The 21,131-nt window shown below is 43.5% G+C and overlaps 1 protein-coding gene across 3 annotated transcripts in view; it reads right to left on the bottom strand.

Moving 5' to 3' along the window:
* SDK1 (sidekick cell adhesion molecule 1) overlaps positions 1–21,131 on the bottom strand; it is a 667,914-nt gene that overhangs the window by 118,790 nt on the left and 527,993 nt on the right. For all 3 annotated transcript variants that reach the window (XM_019542017.1, XM_019542016.1, XM_019542015.1), the window contains exons 18-21: positions 16,210–16,325; positions 13,200–13,392; positions 9,908–10,006; positions 3,786–3,977 (exon numbers count right to left, since the gene is read on the bottom strand). In XM_019542017.1, coding sequence (XP_019397562.1) covers positions 3,786–3,977; positions 9,908–10,006; positions 13,200–13,392; positions 16,210–16,325 — 600 coding nt within the window. The remainder of the gene's footprint in view (positions 1–3,785; positions 3,978–9,907; positions 10,007–13,199; positions 13,393–16,209; positions 16,326–21,131) is intronic.

The raw sequence follows: 21,131 nt of genomic DNA on the forward strand, positions 1-21,131 counted from the left end.
CTGGCCCTTTAAGAAAAAAAACCAAAACAGGAAAAGCCCTGGGACCTACTGCTCCTGCTGTGGCCTCAGGGCTTTGGGGGGCTCATGCAGAGTGGGGATGGCCCCCCGCCAGCAGGAACGGTGAGTCCAGGGTTTTTTCTCAGGGTTTTTTTTCTTAAAGGGCCAGAATCTCGGTGGGCAAGGCAGCCATGAGGGGGGCTGATGGAGCAGGGGTGGGTGTTCGCGGGTTCATGCAGAGTGGGGCAGCAGGGACTGCCCCCTACCTGGCAGCAACTGCTGAGTCGGGCCTTTTCTTTTCCAAAGTGCCAGGAGCTGGGGCGGGTGGGGCAGCCATTACTGGGCTGGGAGAGTAGCGGGGGTGGGCCTGGCCTGGGCAATTAGGAGATTCGGCAGGAGCTGAATCTCCGAATCAAATTCGGCCAGATGGATTTGGGGCAGTGATTTGAATCACCGAATCGAATCACTGTCCCTTGAATCAGCCAAATCAGAATCCAATGTGAATACTAGTTGCTTCACACAGGCCTACTATTTTCATCTAAATTTGACACCTGCAAATGCAGGTATCAAATTTCAGTGCTAAAGTGTATTAATGAACATGTAGATGTGCTAAAGCACATTAGTGCTGCGTGTGTCAACTGACTTGGGACTAACTTTAGTCCTAAGTCAGTCCATACACAGCATTAATGCACTTTAACACCTGCATGTGTAGACAGAAGCCTGCCTAAACCCACTTACTCAGCATTACGCTAATGCGCATTGAATTTAGGCATGCTTAAATGCATCTGTAGGCATGCCCAGTATCATTTTCCCCATAGACAAACACAGTTAAATATGGGGCTATTGTTTATTCTGCAATATATACATGCACAGTATTGTCTGCAGAAGAGATAGAAAAGATGGGTCCCTGCTTCGAGCATCTCATTTAGAATCACAACAAGCAGTCCACATATGATCAAGAGGCGCCGCTTGATGCTTACAGTCAGGAAACCAGGTTGCCCTTTCCAGTTAGTGCAGGGCTGTCAAACTCATCTGGTCCTGGTGAGTGGCCCAGGACTGATCCATGGGCTGGAAAAAATGGCATGAAGTCAGTTCATGGGCCACACTGGGCCTCCTTCTCCGCCAAGTTGTGGATCCAGCCCTGCGCACCTGCTCTGGCTGGATCAGGACTTGAGCCACATGCAGCACTTGCTCCAGCCAATCCAGGGTGGACACAATATGCAGTGTGGGTTCCAGACTGGCTGGTCTGAGTGCCACATGCAGTGCAGTCACGAGCTGGCTAGAGTGGGTGCTGGATCTGGCTGGCCCAGGACTGCACTGCATTCAATGCTCAGTCCAGGCCCCATGCTGCATATGATGCCCACCTGGACTGACTGAAGAGAGTGCTATGTGCAACTTGCATCCCAGACCAAGCAGAGTGGGCACATGTGAACAGTCCTGGACTGGCCAGAGTGGGCACTGCAGGCACTGGATCTGGCACGTGGCTGGGTGGGGAGGGGCAACATGTCTCAGATTAGCCCCATGTGGGGCCAGCACTGGAGCTGGATGACTGACACCCCCATGCTACTGACTTACTATGCTATTTTAAGCAAGGTCTATCTGTGCATCTGTTACCTTAATCTGTGAAGAGGGGACAATATTTACCTACCTACAGTGTATGGAGATCGAATACATTAATGAAAGTAAAAGACAGATGCTGGGAGGGAGGTTCTTGTGACATGATGGCAGCACCGAACCCATTAGCAAATGTTGGTAGCTCTAAGGAAAATTCTCAGCAATTTCTGCTGATTCGGCATAGCACTGAGATTTCCTAAATACATTTCGGGACATGGGGAGGGGTGTTTTAGACAGGAGACAGAGATCTGAGACACAGGACTGCAGGGAAAGTTTAGACTAAGGAGAAAGCTTAGGCTGAGTTTTGTAATGTTTTGTTATCTGAATTATCAAAAACCAGATTCCAGGGAGGAAGCTAAATGGATGCAGACTGAATTTTGAGCAGCACAGAAACTCCACCCCACCCGCAGCTAACAAGCGCGAAGTGCCTGTATTGTAATCACCACTTATGTGTAATGCAGCCCCATGTGAGCATGAAGAATTAAAAAGAAGCCTTCTCTAATCTACATGCTTAGGATGCAAGAAAATCTGTTCCTTCATTCCCACATGATGCTCGCAGGCAGGGCTGACCCTAGGGAGCTGCAGGGCCCGTGGCAAGTCAGCCTGTGTGGGGCCCCCTTAACAGCACATGGGGCCCGTGGGACTCCTGCAAAGGCAGGGCACAGGCTGGGGTCTCCCCCGTGCCCGGTGGTGGTGGTGGTGGGGGGTCTCCATGCTTCTTCCTTGGCATGGGGAGAAGCCACCAGGCGGGCCCCACGGAAGGGGCCGCAGCAGCTCTGCCCGGCTTCGTGAGACCCCCCCAAAGCGCGGGGCCTGGGACAGTCGCCCCAATTCGCTGTACCCGGAGGACGGCCCTGCTCACAGGAAGCTTGCTCAATAAGCTTGCCAAAATGGGATGTAAACTTTATCCGGCTACCTTCAGGAGTGGCAAGATGGTGCAAGGCAGTGATGTTGTTTAATCTGCTGTCCAATTTACCCTAAAACAGGCAAAGGAGTAAGGCTCCTTAGAGAAGTTGTGGATTCTCCATGCTTGGCAGCTTTCAAAAGCAGGTTAGACAGGCACTTGGCTGGGATGGATTAGTCAGGGATGAACCTGCCTTGAACAAGGGGCTGGACTACACCTCGTGAGGTTCCTTCCAGCCCTATGAACCTACGTACACAAGAGCACAGGGACTTGACATCCCTGAAAAAGTCTGGACTACTCTTCATCAGGAACACAGCGGTATCGGCTCTGTTGTAGGGAACTGTCTCTTTCGAGCTGCTTTGTTTGGACTGGTTTGAATGCACTTATTGTTAGGTATTTCGGCTGCCCTCTTCCACGTGTAAGCGGGACAAGGGCGATTTGAAAACGTTTTCAATGAGAATAAAAACACTAACTAAAACAATTAAAAGGACAATTGTTTAAACAGAAAAATAGCAACTATCCGAGGCAGGAAGTCAATATATTAATCGATTGTTTTACAATTCTGCTCGCTTCTTTTGCCCCAGATTTCTTTCCATTTCTCTGCTCAGGTGGAAGCTTCAGTAGTTTTATGGCTCCCAGGGCCACGTTTTCTAAGCACCTCTAAGGCAAGATAAAATCAATCAGAATGGCTGCATTTCAGACCACCTGTCTTCTTGATGGCTTTCTGTATTTCAGTGAAAACTGTCATCTACCCCCCCTTCCCTTTCTAGCTATCTCTGGGATACGGATTTACAGTAAGATCTCTCTCAAACCAACACCTTCCACTTTTTTCCTTCCAAAACAACATGCTTTTATCTGCATTTTCCAAATACCTTACAGTGCAAGTAAGTTATAATACTTAAGAGACTGAAAATCCTCATTTTAAAGAACAACCTCAACCCATTTTTTCCCCAAAAAATATTTTAATAATGAGCACTGCCACCCTCCAACTTAATCGGTACTCTAAAGTATTTCATTACCTTTTCCTCTCATTCCTCTATCTCTACCATCATTGCCTTTTTTGTGTGTTTCAAGCAGCCTCATATTTGCAGGAATGATTCATTTCAACAAGTATTTGTTGTGCTAAAGTTAGAATAACAATACGTTGTACAGAACCTCAGCGCTTAAAAAATAAAAGCCCTATTGTTACTGTACCCGAGATCAGTCTTTTTTGAAATGACAGCAGGAGACAAGTTGACATATTTTGCTTTTTCACCGGAGGTTTACCAACCTGGGGGCACTCCAGAGGAGATGGTAGAGGAGGTGACCAGACCAGTCCCTTTGCCTGTCATAGCTGCCACCTCAATCGTGTAGGTGGTTAGAGATGACAGACCAGTAATTTTGTACTCGAGGGTTGTGTTGACTAGTGTGCGAGCAAGACGCGATTCATTCTTGCCGTACACCTCCCAGGAGACCTGGTAGCCTAGAAAACAATTACACACAAGTCAGGGAGCTGTAACAATAGGGTTGCCTGTTTTTCCTTCCTATTTTACCATTATTCAATAATTCAGAGGTTCACTAGAGAGCTGGCTTGGCTTGTCACATATTACTGCCTCAACCTGAGTGTGGGTAACTTTTTAGAGAAGGGAAAAAAGCCACATATTGATATAAGGTCATTTAAAAATACCTAAGAACCTCTCTAATACTATTTTACCCTCTGAGCAGTTCTTGTAGATGCTACTAAGACATCACATGACCATAAAATTGAAAGAGGGAGGGAAAGTGGTGTCCAGGGAAGAGCTTTTCTATCAATATATAGTGCACACTATGAAAAGGTTTGGGAACCTTGGGAATAATCTCTCTCTCTCTGAAGGGTAGGATGTCAATTTATGAATGCTATAAAATAAATCAGAGGAAACACTGGAAACCATTCTTTGAGCACAAAATGATCTCACCAGCAAGGAGTGAAAAATCTCTACGCCTGGCTGAGCTACTTCCTTTCAAGGCTGAGGCCCCTTTCATTGCCAAGAATCGAGGAATTCTTGCGAATCAGATAATAGTGACCTGGCAGGAACACAAGAAATCTTACAGGACCTAAAAGGTCTCTGCTGTCCCTTGCTCTCTGCTCCCCCCACCTCAAATACACCTCTTCTTCTTAATGAACCATTATCCTCTCTCCTACAGTCTGGTGTAGCCAATCTACTGTCCTAATCTGTACAAGTCCTGAGAGCCTCCATCACGTTCTTCTGTTGTAACCAACCTCTTAAATCCTTCCTTTCTTACCTCTTTTATTATAGCCATTTCCCTTCCACAAACTTTCCAATGGCTTTTGGCTTGTTTCTGCCCCTGAATTTGCTTGTTCTTGTCTGAACACCCTGCACAGGGGGTTGGACTGGATGACCTCCTGAGACCCTGTCCAACCTTAATTTTCTATGATGTCTATGACTCTTAACAGCTACCTGATTTTCCCTAGAGCCCATTTGAACCTCACTGTGTCAGGCTCCAGACACGCTGTCAGAAAAGTCTGCTTGGTTGCTGCTTCCCCTGTGATTTGGAGCAGGGCAAGAAAGTACGTGGAGCTTCTGCAGTCAAACGAAATGGATGCGATTTCAAACCGAGTACACGAATGAAACCCCGCTGACTGTACTGTGCACAAATCAATCTGGTAGAGGAAAGCCACACGCTTCAGCATAACCTCCCAATGATGAACTCAGCCAACTACCACTTTTTTCCAAAACAACAAGGTGATTTTATAGATCCAAATTTAAAAGGTAAAATGTCCTGTGATTTTAATGAGAAGTGTTTCCTTCAATGAGGAAGCGTGACTTCAGGCACCGAGCTCTGCAGCAGAAACCAGAAATTCCTAAATGGCTTATCCCAGGTCACTTAAGTGCCTGAGATTCACCATCTGGAAAATAGGAATTAATTCAATTAAATCCCTCATTTCCCTACAACTCTGAAGTGTTGTGGAGGGGGTTCAATAATGTTTGTGAAGAGTTAATTGTTATTCCTTGACAGGTCTTTACAGCACAGGTGAGCACTAAAAAGAAAATTAAGGGCAGATTTTGGATTCAGTCCTAAGGCTTCTGTTGCCAAATTGACAAAGGGTGAAGGACCAAAGGAACAAGACTGCATCAAGGCTCTTCACACTGCTGGGTCCCAGCAAAGATGCATGGGCTGGTGGGGCACAGTCAATCACACAGCAACCGGGCAGGATCCTCTGACTGAAAAACACTGAAGCGAGGGCGTAAAACACTGACCATTTGCAGCCTAGAGCCTGCCAAAGGTTTGTTCACAGCTGGGATGGGAGCTGGAAAGAAGCTGCTCATGAGTTGTGGGACAGGTTTCACTGCTTTGGCCACAGACAGGTGTTATATTTGTAGCATTAAATATGCTCCTGCAGCTCTACCAGAAGTAAGCGGACAGTCATTCTGGCTGTTTGTAGCACTACGAAGATGATGAAAGCACCACAAAATAGCACCTCTTTCAAAGAGGACCTTCTCGGTTTTGTAGCCCTATGTGCTGAGAGGCTTTGCAGCTCTACAAAGAAACAGCTGTCCATACCCTTATTCAGGTTGTGTGCGATAAGGGAGGATTCCCCCCCCCCAAAATACACAAAGCAAGCTAAAAGACACAAAGTTGTTTGTTTTTTTTTTAAAGATAAAAGATGAATAAGGGATTTGCAATGCTCTCCTAATGCACTTTTGCTTTCAGAAGTAACAACCACACCCCCAGGGGTCCTAAAATCTGAAATTTGCATTCCCGATTTGAAACCCATTGGTTTGTCACCGAAACATGGTGATTCACCTCATAACATTTCAGACTTTGCTACAGCACTGCTCCATAATCTACTTTCCACGTGGAGAGAGACCCAGTTTGTTGCATGTTCAGCACATACTGTCGATGCTTTTATTTACTGGGGGCGAAAAAAAACACCATTTGCTAGGGAAAGTACATCAAGATTTATCGTCTACAGTGCCAATCTGGAGCAGGAACAGAGACGAAGTGTTTCCTGTGAATAGTTCCATTCCAATAATAAAAGAATTTAAATGTATCCTTTTGAAGATGAAAACCAAAAAAAGCCCAACCCCTACATATGCACAAAATGCACGTTCATAAAGTGTAATGAAATCAGCAACGACAAAATAAAATAAAAACAACGCTGAAAGGAAAGGAAGTCCAGCGGAAGAGCCCAAGTAGCACTTCAGCCATGATGACCGACAGATGGACAGAACTTAGGGACATGTGGCGAGTAAAAATCCTCTGTTTTACAGGCAGAGGCTGTGCCAGGGATGTGTGCCGTGTACTCCAACCGGCCTGGGCAGAGCATGTTTCAGCTGGCCTGAGTAAAAGCCAGGGGAGGAAAAGTGCCATAGTCTTCCCTTATGCTTTGGCATTACACCTTCTCCATAAAATGTCGTCTAACTGAAACTAACGACCGGAGGAGTTTCAGAAATAATTTTCTGTTGATCTGGAGTAAATTCCCTACATGAGAGCAGTACATCCAATCACAAACTGTCCGTCCACATCCAGGCCCTCATAAATCAGAGTTTACTGAGAGAGAGGAAGATACTGAAATCTGCAATGAGAGCAACGGGCAATTTACCAGAGCAGGCTGCCTGCCTTGCAACCCCCTCCCCGGCTCGCTCGCCTTCCGTGAGCCAGAACTAAGAAAAACTCACAGTAAATGATACCAATGAGCAGAAGCGATGGAGTAGTGCCTTCCTAAGCACTCTTACATCTCCAAGCAGCATTTTATAAAGCCTGGGGCCATTCGGAGAAATGAAGGATTTTGCTGCCCCTTTCTCCCAGCTCTAATGCAATGTACACCATTAAGGGGGAACTTTTTCTTTCTTATAAACCTTGCCTGGCATGTTTTTCCTGTGTCTGTATTCTCTCATAAACAATAGCCCTATTGTTTATGGCTTTCTGAGGTCGGTCTTTCTAAAACAATTTGCCCCGTGTACAAAATAGCCCAAAGTGTCCCAAGTCATTCTGAGAGATGGCAGCCTGTCTCTATCAGACCAGTTTTGCAGTAGCGCATGTACTGTGATTTCCTCTGTGGATTGCTAACTGCAATGTTAACCTGAAGGTGTTATCAGAGCAACCCTGAAAGCATTTAATAATAATAATAATAGTAATAATAGTAGAAGTAATAATAATAATAATAATTCTGTATTTGCACAGAATTTCTCATTCTGAAAAAACCCAGAATACTTCAACAAACTTTGCGGAGTCCAGATGCTAGGACTAGATATTAAAGTGATGGGAGTATTGAAAATGTCACAGACTAGACTAGAACACCAAAAAAAAATCACTCCTGGCTCAATATCAAACATGCAACTACTTGCGGGTTAGAAGAGGGCAACACTTTAACCGGACCCACAACATAACAGAAATGAGCTTGACAGGATCCAAGGAAGACTCTGATGTCCATTTGAAGGGACTGGGTGAATTAGATATAATGAACACGGCTACAAGTCAGCTCAAGTGCCCAGCACTTTGAGAGACAATGTGGCTACAGTTATAAATCACAAGCTAAACGATTTGTTTACAAATGTCACTTTTATACTTTAGGCAAATCCATCTACCTTTTAAAGTAGTAAATAGTGAAGGTAATACTTAAGTTAATATCTAACATCTAAGTTAACATCCTAGTCCAAGCTTTTGAACCTTTAGTCCTAAAAGTAACCACCTAAAATCATATTCGGTATCTAGGTCAGCGTCCACCTATTAAGAGATATCAAGTCTTTACAGATCCTTGTGACTTCAGTGGCAGCTGCTAGCGCTCAGCATTTCTAAATGCCACTTATTTAGGTGTCTAAATATGGAATCAGGTACTTCCATTTAGGCACCCAGCTTTAAAGATTTACTGAGTCTATATACTCCTGCTATCCAAAGCCATCAATTTTCATATCCAAACCACTGAAATCAATGCAGTGAGCAATATTTCAGGAAAGTTACTTCAGTACAAAGGAACAGGTATGCGATGTGCATGGAGACAGAGACAGCACGGGAGGCTCGTGCAGACATGCCGCATGCTCGAGTTGATTGGAAAACACTGCTGGTTCCAGATGCTGTTAGGATAAGCAGTTACCTTCCAGTCAAAACCGTTTGTGTAATTGTGTCGGTTTCACGAGAATTTTATTTCAGAGTGGAACCGGAAAAACCCTTGGCAATGAGTCAAATATACTGACTCATCATTTTTAGAACAAAAGAGTTTGATTTCCCGTTTTCCAATAACAATTTTGAAAACGAACAGAACTCTTGGCAATTTTCTCAAATAATCCTAAATGATGCCCCCCCCCCCCCCGCCCAATGTTACTTTGAACAGAATTTTGACATTTGGAGGGGAGTGAGGGGTTGGGGGTAAATTGTCCAGTTCAGAAGGAAAACAGCCTTTGAAATCTCAGACTCTTGCACGAAACAACGTCCCTCCTCTGCACAGAGTCACTGCACATTTTAAATGCCTCTAATACGTTCCATCTGCAGGCAACGGGGTGTCCTTGTGCCAGACTCTCTTCCACCTACGAGATGTTTAAGTAGACTTAGGCACTGAAGTGCAATTGTATTTGTCCCTGTTCAAGTCCACTAATGCATCCACTTTTGTGACACAGACGTCCGTAAGAATGAGTCACACAGCAGTGAGGAGGAGGACCCACACACCTTTTGTATTAACCATATATCAAGGACTCGAGGAGGGAATCTATTTATACTCCTAACAGTTGGACTAGAACCTGGCCTTTTGTAGACAAGTCGCAGGAACATTGTCAAGCATGAATTTTCCTGGACAAAAATGTGTGCCTGATGTTTCAACCAGGCTGACACAGTATATGAATATATGGCGAGGAAAGGTCAAGAGGAATGCTTAGGAAAGAGCCCGCAGTGGGAAGCTGTGTTGTTAGCACAGCACGGTCCACATTCAAAGACAACAGTCAAATACTTCTGTCAAACCAGAAGGCAAATCCAAAGATGAAGGGCTTGGCTAACTTGTTTTTTGGTCTTAGTTGTAACCTTTTAGTGCCGCCAATCAAGATTTTGTAGTTGTAAATCTGGCATCTGGAAATCCTGACCTTTGGCACAAGGATCAAACGTAGTCTCAAAAGTTTCAGAAATCTAGTAACGCAGGTGGAGCTAACGGGTGATTTAACAAGCTTGAAGACCCAGTGGGGAGTTGATTTCTAATACAGGCTGTATTTTCAGTGGCCACAATCATGGGCTGGTAGTAATTGGACCTTGTACCTTCTGTAATATACCCCAGCTGACATTTCAATTACCCTAAAGAGGAAGAAAGAAGCCTGCATTCTCAGTAGGCGCCTCTCCTAAATGCTCTATTATCCAGTCTTTTTTGCACTGCAACGATACATTCCCCCTACACATTTTTTCCCCAAAAGGATAACAGATGATACTTGCCTGTAATGATGCCATTTTTCTCTACAGGTTCTTGCCAGCTGACCTTGAGAGACGTGTCCAGAATCTCAGTGAAGCTCAGGTGTCCCACAGCTCCTGGCTCTGGCAATCAGAATGGGAAATCTGTTAATAGGAGAACCCCACTAACTTTTGATCTGATTCACGTGAGAAGGTTAGGGCTGAAGAAATAAAACACTGAGCTGAAGCCAATGGAAACCTGCAGGAAATATCAGTAAGAGCTGCAGGGAGGAAGGGAGATGCAAGGTGTTTAGAATCACTCTGGCTATCATCACAGAAATTATTTTATCCAGTCCTCATCCTGACTGGGCAAAGCAGCATAGACTGGCAGCAGGAGATTTACACCGAACTTGTTCTCAGCCTCTCTTTTTGATCTAATCTAATTAGAACAACCAAGCGGGCTCAATCCTGAAAAGCAACTGCATTTGCTGTTCTCCCTCAGCCCTATCAGGCAGCCTCCTGCTTTCCTTGTGCCTTTGCAAAGAGCGATCACGTCTTCTGTCTGCAAGAGCAGTACATGCTGCACACTCATTTGGGTGGGGAATTTTAACTTTGCACGATCAAACCAAGGTCAGACTGATGCAGCCAGTGCTTGGATAAACTCTCTTCAAACAAATCGAAAAACTGCCAAGCACGATGGCAATGATCTTCTGTGAAATGCGCAGAACTGTGTGAAACTTTGAAGGTATCTTTATGGCGTAGCTCAAGAGCTCCTAAACATTTCAGTTCCCTGGTGTACAATGAAAGAGTATAAAATGGAACGACTGGCAAAAATGTGCCTTCCTCCCTCGATTTCGATCTTCAAGAAAGATGCCCTGGCTGGTTTCTGATCCAACGGTTCTCTCTCCAAGTGATGCATTGGAAAGGGAAGTTTTTGCTCACTTTGTATTCACAGTGCTCCTGTTACCTGGATCCTTGCCTGAGTCTGCTCTCCTCTAGCTCCACTGACATCAGTTGGCAATTTCTGGGCTGCAAATTCAAATTTGTTTCCTCTTCACTTTAGTCTACTGTCTTACTTTCCTCCGCCTACAATAAAGCAAGCCTGCCAGTAGGCTGGCTACAGCCACATCTGTGATTCTGCAATCTCAGCGAGGAGAAACCTATGAGGCCGTTCTGCAATGTGCAGTAGTTAATGCACAATACAAAGAGCTGCTAATCTGGTTCAGCATTCAGGAGTGCATATCTGCAGTGGGCGTAATCTCCCCACCTGCAAAGTGCTGCCTTTGCAGTCCAATATTCATTTTATTGTCAAATTTTAAAAAGAGAATATTGTTTACGCTGAGCCACCAAAGCTCATCTCTCATTGGCTGTCAGAGCATGTTTGATCTACAAACGATCGGCAACCCGATTTTATTTAGAATAATCTAGAATCGTTGCAAACAAAGGCAGAAATAACCATCTGTTAGCAGAGGTCTGGAAGGATCACATACATTGTAGATTTATCTTGTCTACTTTTCAGCTGTGGTCAGTAAAACCTGAAATAAAATCCCAACAGTTCAAAAAAACTAAGTCTTGGAGCCACTCCTTTGGTTCAGTGCGTCCTTCTCAAAGATACATCTAGTATGTAGAAGCATTCCAGGATACTGCTTATTTTTTCCAAGCTATGGTAATACAAAGGGAAACTGTGTTTTGAACAATATTTAAACAATTCATGCTATCTATACAGCGTTAAGCAAATACAATAATTGTTCCTTCTTGTCTTTGTGCTTTAATCATTGGGTAAACACTTATGAGGTTAGATTATTGTCTCACAGGGTGCATCCACACATGTAATCAGTGTGCATGAATAAATTCTGGTACAGTCCATGCTGGAGTTCATTGCTCCTCGGTGCAACATTTACACGTGTGCTCGGGACTGCAGCACGTTGAGCCAGAGCAGCGCAGTCCCAGCCGGCAGGGGGCCGAGGGAGTCAGCCTACCAGCCCAGAGCTGCTCTGCCCCAGTTCAACGTGCTATGGAGAAATGGGATGGGGCATGAGGGTGCTCCAGTGTAGGGCTAGCTGGCAGGCAGCCCCCTCACTGTAGCTCCCTTGTTTTCCAGCAAGCCCACGTGCATTGCAGCACACTAAATAACACTGCTGTAGGACAGTACTTGTGTCAGGAAGTACTAACCTATGGCAGAGTTAATAAGTTTACTCCAGCCTCATAGCATGCATGTGTAGACAGTGACACTTTACTGCAGAGCTAATGAGTCAACTCCACAGTAAAGCATATGTGTAGATGCCTCCACAGATTTCTAATTATCATACTGCTGTCTCAGTGATCTGCTAAGAAATTGATGTTCTAGGCACAGGAAATCTGCTTCTTGAGCAAAGAAGGCATCATTGGGTCTAATGTATGGACAAGATAGACCCTGGAGAAAAATCCACGGATAACCATTTCATTTTTTTGTACGGGCTTTTCCCCCCCAACATTCACCCCAGTGGACAAGTTAGGCAGTCTTTAGCATGTTACTTCTTGAATGACCATGCAGTCCACAAACAGATTCGTCTTTGCAGAAACAACAACTATGATAACTTACTGGGTACCACAAGCAGCAAAATATTATTCCTAAAAACCTTGCCTGTCTCTGTTAACCACTTTTTCTCATTTAAACATAACCATGGTATTCAGTGAGGGGAAGGAGAATAAAAGCACTGTTTGGAGTCAAGATTATTGTGAACAGATGATAGGCCAGGCCACCTTCACACAGCTTTGCCACTGCAATTTCATCTTGATCTGCAACAAAGCCATGCTAGACATGTTGGCCCCAAGCTTCTTCTGAACAACCATCTTCAAAAGAACCTGGCTGGGCAAGATGCATAGATTTTTTTTTCAATGCACCACTGGTTTACCAAACTCATCCTAATTTATTGCTATAGATTTGAGTCCAATTTGGTAGTCTGAAAGGCTTCAGCATTGTTCTGTTTATAATACTTATAACATGCCAAAAAAAGCTAATTGTATAAATCATTGAAATATGCAAATAAACATATTTGCAGAGTACTTACTGGGGTGGGGGACATATTTGGGCAGCTAAAATTAGTCTCCTTAAGCCATATTCAGGCATCTAAACTCTTAGAGACCAGACTCAAAAGTGCTGGACACTTGTATCTCCCATTGACTTCAGCTGGTGGCTCAGTGTCTCTGATAATCAAGTCACGTTTATGTTGCCCATATAGACAAATTTGGGAGCTTAATGTAAAATGCCCAGGTTTGCAAATCTCAGCCATCACTTCCAACAGAGCAGTCTTCAAGCACTGCAGCTCCCTGAAAGCTGAGCTGCCGTGGTACTCACTGTCTTCGAGAGTGTGCAGCAGCTGCGGTGTGCTCTGTGGTCCATCCCCCGGGGTGGTGAAACACAGGACTGATGTATAATAAGCTGTGAATTTCTTCAAATTGGTAATGCAGCCACTGTGAACTCCATGAAAATCTGGAGCGATGGTGACCACAGTCACAGCCTCTGGTGCATCTACCGGCCATGCTAGGAGCTAGATAATGCAGAGAGAGAACGCTCATTAGACATTATTTTCATTCACAGTTTCATACAGCTGATAGCCAACACCTCTTTAATCTAACTGTAAAAATACAACATTAAACAACTGTCAGCTCTGTCACTGAACATACTGATGTAATGTTTTGACTATGTTCATGGGAGGGATTTGCATAGTACTTGAACCTATATAAAGAGAATACAAAACATGCTTTAGAAATGGCAACCAGCATTTTTTCACCTGGATGCCAAAGTTTAGCTTGCTAAATTCATACCTATGCTCACACCAAACCAGCTTGTCAAAGACTCTCAGCACTTAGAGCGCCCATTGACCTCAACGGGTTTTCTGGCAGTGCGACTTTTTTGAAAATCAGGACACTTCTCTACAGGTACTTAAGCATGGCCTTCAGCCCTTGACTTCTGGCACTCTGATTTGAAAACATGGAGTGAAAATTTTAAAAGCACCATCACGGTTTTAAATTCCATCAGCCTTTTAGAGACGTGTCCCGTTGGCTGCAAAGCATTAGCCCTCGAAATAAAAATGACTTTCACTGAGGTTGATGTTCCTAGGTTGTCCTTTAACTATTCCTCCCTTCTGAAAGTCAGGCAACATGAATAAACATAGAGAGATGCCTAAAATGACCCAAACATAAAAAAAATTAGCCAGTCTTCAGCTCCAGGTATTCAAAATATGTGTTTAGTTAAGACTATAGGGAGTAATTTTCACCTGAAAGTTCTGTTTCTGAGACAGATGAAATGGCATGCTTTACAGCTGCCTCAAATTTAAATGTGTTTCAAAGACAAGAACAACATTAATAATGGCTAAAGCTGATATAAATTTGCTTCTCCTTTCCAAGTTATATCTGTGGAATAGTATGGAAACTGAATGCTAACAGTGCTGCTCTTGCTGGAGGGTGGCCCATTGCATATTACTCAGAAAATATACCAACAAAATAAAAGCCAGCACTTCTGCCAGTGAAAGATATAATAGGTGTAACCCTTTGGAAAAGCAGATACTTGGCTGACTACTAGTAGTTTATAACCCATTAAAAAATTATGCAGTACATGAACATGCGACAGAAATATTCTCCCCGAGATATTCACAGTGCAATTCAGAATTCCCATGTGAAGCACGAACTGCAAAGCTATTGCAACTGGAAACAGTTAAAGAAATCCAGACAAGAAAATATTGATAGTTTCAGGAAAGCTGTCAGTGCCCACTGGGAAATATAAATCGGGCTTTTAGTGTCCGTGTACAATTACCAAAGAAACTGCAACTTAATTTGCTGTGCAAATCCGTGCAGTAAAGCTCTTCAAAACTCTGGCCCAAAATGTGGAATTGGGTGCGGACAAAGCTTTTGAATGAAACAAGAGCAAAGAATTTAAAAGACGGGCTCCGCAAAGTTGGTTGTGCTCCCCCTGCTTGGACATTCACCAGATGCCATGTCAGGTCTCAGTCCACTTGGCTGCGCTGAATCTGAACATAGCCTGGGCACTGTGCCTGCCTTATAGCCTCTAGGAATATTCCTGAAACGCAGATCCTCTAACGACCCATCCTAAGAGCTGGAACGTGTGGTCCAACTGCCATCCCTCAGACCTAATGCTGTCCCCCCCTGACAGCCAGGGTTTAAACATACCGGCTCCCAGACCTGCAGACATTTGGGTATGTCAGGTACATTTTAACTCCAGGGCTGCAACACAATGAGAGAACATGCACACATATGCACGCATGCTCGCACACACAGATACGACGCAGCCTGCCTGAAACCACTGCTGCTCTTTGCTTAACAATTTGAGAAAGACACAGATCTAGCCAAAAATAAACCCTGTACTCAATTCCTTTGCTTCAGTTTCTCCGATGCCATGGGACATAATATAGTCTGGGATCAGGTCCTCGGAGCCAGTCCAAGATCCTTCTTTCTGGCATATGTTTTGTCTTCCAAACAGCAGTGGCAAGTCAGTTCAGCTTACTTTCTCTGACCTTGGTTGGGGCCACAGCTACATCAGGCCCTACGTGGACTCCTGTATCATTCCCTCTACACCTGTGCATTTCTGTGATGCTTCTCCATTCATTTCTTCTGGGACTCCTTTTTACAACCCTTCTTTAACTCGCTTGTCCTTCTGTTCCGCTTGGGGAACTTCGACCCTCCAAATCCCTTCCAGAGCAGTAAGAAGTATTTGGTTCTTTCAGATCTAGTTATCTTTTTAGCACATGTGTTGCTGGTCCTCGAAGCTAAGCTCTCTCTACAGTCCCTGTTCTGGTGAATATGTGCTAGAATTTGTTAGCAGGGGTGAATATGGAGAGGTATTTCACAATACAGCAATATTAACACTGTAACAGCAACTGGAATTCCTACATTGTACATATCTATATCCCCAAATCATCACCATTGTAAAGAAAATACTTTGGATGAACTCCTAACCCCCTTAAAATCAGCAGGAGATTCACCTTTGCATAAATTGAAATGTAGTGAGCAAATTTTCAAAGGCACAAAGGTCAGTTATACTTACGCAACTTCCACTGATTTTCCCTAACTTGAGCCATTGAAAATCATCACCCTAACATCGAGGGGCTTGTAACGCATCAAATGTTCCTTTCATTTGCAGCAAGCACTGATACAACCAGGAGAGCTTGCATTTGGGGCAGCGACAGCTCACTAAATTCAGTGTACATCTCCTTCAGAATCCATTACGGATGTGAGACAACATCTTTGCTACACAATAAGTGTGGAGATACTCCATCAGGCAGGAACAGTCTACCTATTACACACCCAGGAAGCTAAATTGCCTTGATTCAAATCTGGCTTCTGTTTACCTTGTATCCCTGATTGATACCATTGATGAACTGCTGTGGCGGAGGGGTCCACTGAAACCGGATGGTGGTGGAATCCACGGCTTCAGACTGCACGTTCTGCGGTGGAGCCGTCGGCACTGCTCAAAGTCAGCCGGGAGGAAAACAAAATACAATAGATTAAGGGTGGGGTGGGAAGGAGAAGGGAAGATGAATAGAGACACCTTTAGCTGCCACTCACGAGTCTCAGAAAATAACAGCACTAAGAAAAGGGGTATGTGATTTATGATTTTGGTACCTAGCAGTGACTTAAAAGGAAAGGTAATTGGGTTATTTCTCATTTTCTATTGGAGAGTCTTTTTAATGGGAAGGGGGAGGAGATGAAATGATTCTTGTGACTTATTATACAGATGAGCTTCTCATAGAGACCCGAGACAGAACCTTAGATGATGATAGGTGAATACATCTCTTTCAATTATCCATGGCTGTAAGGGGAATCAATGGTTTCACCAAGAAATTCCTCAAGTCCTTTAAAATCAAACTGTTCTTCTATGCAGTCATGCAAAGATAAAGTGTGCGCATAGAGGAATTCTAATTGTGGAATTATAGGTTGGTGACAGCACCTGTTTATCATTTACTGTTGTGAAAAACATATTTTTATGAGCAAGTATTACCATGTGGGTTATAGCTTAATCCCTGGAATAAATGGTTTTTTGCTCATTTGCTTTTTCCATCTTGATATGCTGTTTATTCGTACAATATATGCATATTGAACCAGTATGTCCTGAGGCCTGTGGAGAAGCCAGAAAAAACACCATGGGTGCATCCACGTGTGCCGATTTAAGGCAATTTAGCCCGATTTAAGGTGCATTAAGGGCGTGCACATATAAAAATGGCAATTTTGGGCGATCCGCACCTAAATGTGATACCTGCAAAAGCACATATCCAATTTAGGCATGAATAGCTAAAACACATTAATACATGTGTAGATGCGTTGAGGTTCATTAACGCTGTGTATGGACTGACTTGGGACTAACTTTAGTCCCACGTCAGTGTGCGCACATGGCCTTAATGAGCTTTAATGCATGCACATGTAGATATGAGCCTAAATCGCCTTAATGTGCATTAAACTAATGTGCATTAAATTGAGGTGTTCCTAAACGCACATGTAGACACACCCCATGTGTCACAAACATTTATTCAGTTTTCCACTATGGATGAAAACCAGAGAATCCAGACCTATAGCCAGGTTTAAAGTTCTCAGTACCCCCCAAAATATTTCAACCTTTAATGCACTGGTTCTTTAAATACCTTGCCAAGGGTCTGTTCTGCTCCTTGTTTTTAGAGAATCACTGGTGGAAGAGGTGAAAATGGAAATACTAATGGCTGTGCTGCTTTCTCTGACACAATTACTGCAATTTTTTGTACTAGGAAGCTGGTATTTGAGCATAAATAAGATGACAATATCCTTCTACCTCTGGAAAAGAAGCTGAATCAAGCTTCAAACATATTACTGTTGCCAGTCACGTACACTTCTAGTCTATCCACGAGTGAACAAAACACTTGTCAAGAATTCCTCTGGATTCAGATGGAAACTTTCCAGTGAAAGCTAAAGTCTCGGGTTGCAGGGAAGTACCCACCGTTCCCTGTGCCCAGCGGGATTTGTGGTTACCTCGTGCCTTCCAAAAGTGCTGACATAAACTTTTAAAGCTTAAAAGTGACTGGGAAAAGCCTCCTTCTTGGGAGGACCTAAATGCATGAGAAGCCATCATAAGTTTTTAAAGAGTGCACAGATCTATTTGTCCACCAGACACTACAATCACTGGAAATAAACAGACAGGGTCATGTCCGCAGCGGCAATGAAACCAGCAGAGCTATGAAAAGATATACCGGTCCACTAACAAAATTTAACACAGAAACCCGTGAAACAGGCAAAGCGTTTCAGGGTTAATGAAACCATTAAGCATTGCCTGCGTATTCATCCCCATGTCACTGAAACTCCTGGATATGGCCTGCAATTTCAGTTATGCCTATCATTTGTTTCTATAAATCTTTTAAAAGCACATCACTGTTATTATCCCAAATGCCACAAATCTACACCAAAATCTGATGCTACAGCTCATGGATTAGACATATATAATTAGAGAGTGCTGGGGTCAGGATTTATCTTGTGCTGCTCTAAATTCCAGCCGGGAGTGGGAAATTATTTTCTCCCACGTATCATCATGCCCAGCATATGTTAATCAGAGTTATAATGTTAGCATAGTCATCTGCTAACATTATAAAAGTTCTTGGGGTCCAGAGAGTCAGAAGAACATTTCAATAGTACTACACACTGATAATGAATAGCTTATACTACTTTACTCTCATAAACAAGCCTCTTCTTATCAAGAGGCTTTGATGAAATCCGTTTGTCATGTCCTCAGAGCTCGGAGATGTGTGTAGAGTTGCTTTCCTGTGTAGTTTCTCTATTTGATGGCTAACACTAGAAACGTTTAACGGGAAAAATCCCTGTACCCTTGCACATTTGTATATTAATTATGGCTCTTTATTTTTGTGCCAGAGATTTTCTATTTCAGGAGGAAACGATCAAAAGATTTTTTATGCTTAGCTTCATTTTACAGAGTGATGGGGAACTCTTCCTGTACAGGATCTGAACGGGAGAGTTTAATCACCATAGCATCATATTTCCTCCTTTCCTTCTTCCTCTCTCCATTTCCTTCATTTCCACACTAGCATCCTGTTTGCATATGCTACCCTACCGCCAGGCTGACATTTCTATAAATATAATGTTAGATATAAATGTAATCTGAAAGGCTTTGATTGACAGCTATGTCTCATTTAAATCGGAAAACATCTTCAGGAGTAGTTGTTCAAAGAGTGCAAACATAAGTAAAGGTGACTGAGCACAGCTATACTAGATATATATGACAGTCATATAAACCTATGCCTGAAAGGGCATTCCTACAAAACTTATTCCTAAATCCTTTCTGTGGCCTGAACATAACCAGCACGCTCTGCTCTGGGGCTTGTTTGGCACAGCCTTTTTTTCAGGGTGAAGCCCTGACACCACTGAAGTCAATGGAAAGAACTGCTGTTGAATTCAATGGGGCCAGGACTTCACCCAGTGGCATTTTAGAAGCAGGGAAATCAGCCTCGTGAAAGCTGTCATATGCCAGAGCACTGAAAATTTCCTGTTAGAGATGAAAAACGGCACCAGCAAAATACCAGTTTCCATTTTGAGTCTTCACTTCACCTCTGCAGATCCCAGAGAGACACCTGGAAGAGCTTACTAAAGTTTCAGAAATGCAGATAACCAAATATGTTTTCTTCAGTTCTTTTTTGAAATGTGAAATAGTTTTCTTTCATTAGGAGGTAATTTTCTAAAACAAGAATAAATCATCGTAGAGCAAAAAAACCAAACAAACCCCGTTACGGTAAGAAAAATGATGAAAAAACATGACCAGAAAACAAAAGACTTGCTATGCTGGAAATAATTATTTCTATTATAATTCATCTTTGGATTCCTTTATAGAAAAAAAATCAAAATCTGCATCTTAGTGAATACATTTAAGAGATGGAGAGTACAAGGCTGCCTAATATGCAGACACTTAATTTTATTGTAGAGACATAATACAAGCCATTTTTATATTTTCAACTGAAAAAAAAATTGGCTTTATTACTTCTAAAATTGACTTCACGGTGCCAATGCCAAGTTCCTTCTTTGTGTCTTGATACTACATTCTTCCATAGCATCTGAATGAGTTTACATTAAAAACTAAATTGGAGGAGAGCTCAATGTTAGATTTACACTGGTTCTGACCTACTGGTCCATTCATGACAACGCAAATCATTCTTCAAATAAACCAGCAACAAGTTGCCGACGCAGAAGCTGGCAACAGAAAATATTTCTAACTGTACATATTATTTAGTTTCTTCTATTCTGTAGTTCTCATTACTGAACAGCAGAAGAATGGACTGATCAATATTTACTGACAAAGAAATCCCTACGTATGGCTGCACGCTGGCCTTTGAAACGTCTTTTATGGTCGTGTCTGGCACGCTAGCTAGCATCTAGCATTACCGGACTACTCCAAACTTTACGTGACATCTTCAGGACTTCCCTGAATTTCAGAGCGTGGCTGGTCTGACAGAACCAACCTTTACATTCCTCCTGGTAAAGTTCACTTGGCTGGAAATGTATTAGAATTCAACTCCTTCAACTGTAAGTTAATGCATAGCATTCGAAAACTACTCTAAGAAGAAAAGGTCATGGAGGCACCGTGGATGAAAGCCAGTAAATGGGATTGGCCGACAAGATAATGGGAAGAAGGGAAGGAATTAAGGATAAGCATGCGTTCGTGTTATTGCTCTGCCTCTAGCTGTATGAATATGCACAGAAACCTTGTGCCAATTCAGACAGCCAGATGACAAGTTTTAAATGGAAATCTTTAGCGCTGGCTTACAGAAAGATCCCAAGCTCCCGGCCTTCAGGAAGCCGACTTCCACATCTCAATCAAGTAGGCTCACAGCACTACAGGATTTTCACTCTGAGAAATCAGTTGTTCCTTTAACTGGAATTGTTAAGCTGCGTGGCCAGGGCGGGAGCTCGGGGAAGAGCTCTGCCTCAAAGGCAGAATTCTTGCCTCGCAACTCCTGATCCACCCCTTAGAGTTACTTTCATAGTTTCTAGGGTCGGAAGGGACCCAAGCAGATCATCTAGTCCGACCCCCTGCCATGGCAGGGAAGAGCACGGGGGTCAAACGACCCCAGCAAGGTGTTCATCTAACCTCCTCTCAAAGACCCCCAGGGTAGGAGCCAGCACCACTTCTCTTGGAAGTTGGTTCCAGACCCTAGCCACCCTGACCGTGAAGCAGCGCCTCCTGATATCTAACCTAAACCTACCCTCTGCCGGCTTCTGACCGTTATTCCTGGTCACTCCTGGC

The sequence above is a fragment of the Crocodylus porosus genome, unplaced genomic scaffold (assembly GCF_001723895.1).
Source record: "Crocodylus porosus isolate Cpor-Errol unplaced genomic scaffold, CroPor_comp1, whole genome shotgun sequence".
Lineage (NCBI taxonomy): Eukaryota > Metazoa > Chordata > Crocodylia > Crocodylidae > Crocodylus > Crocodylus porosus.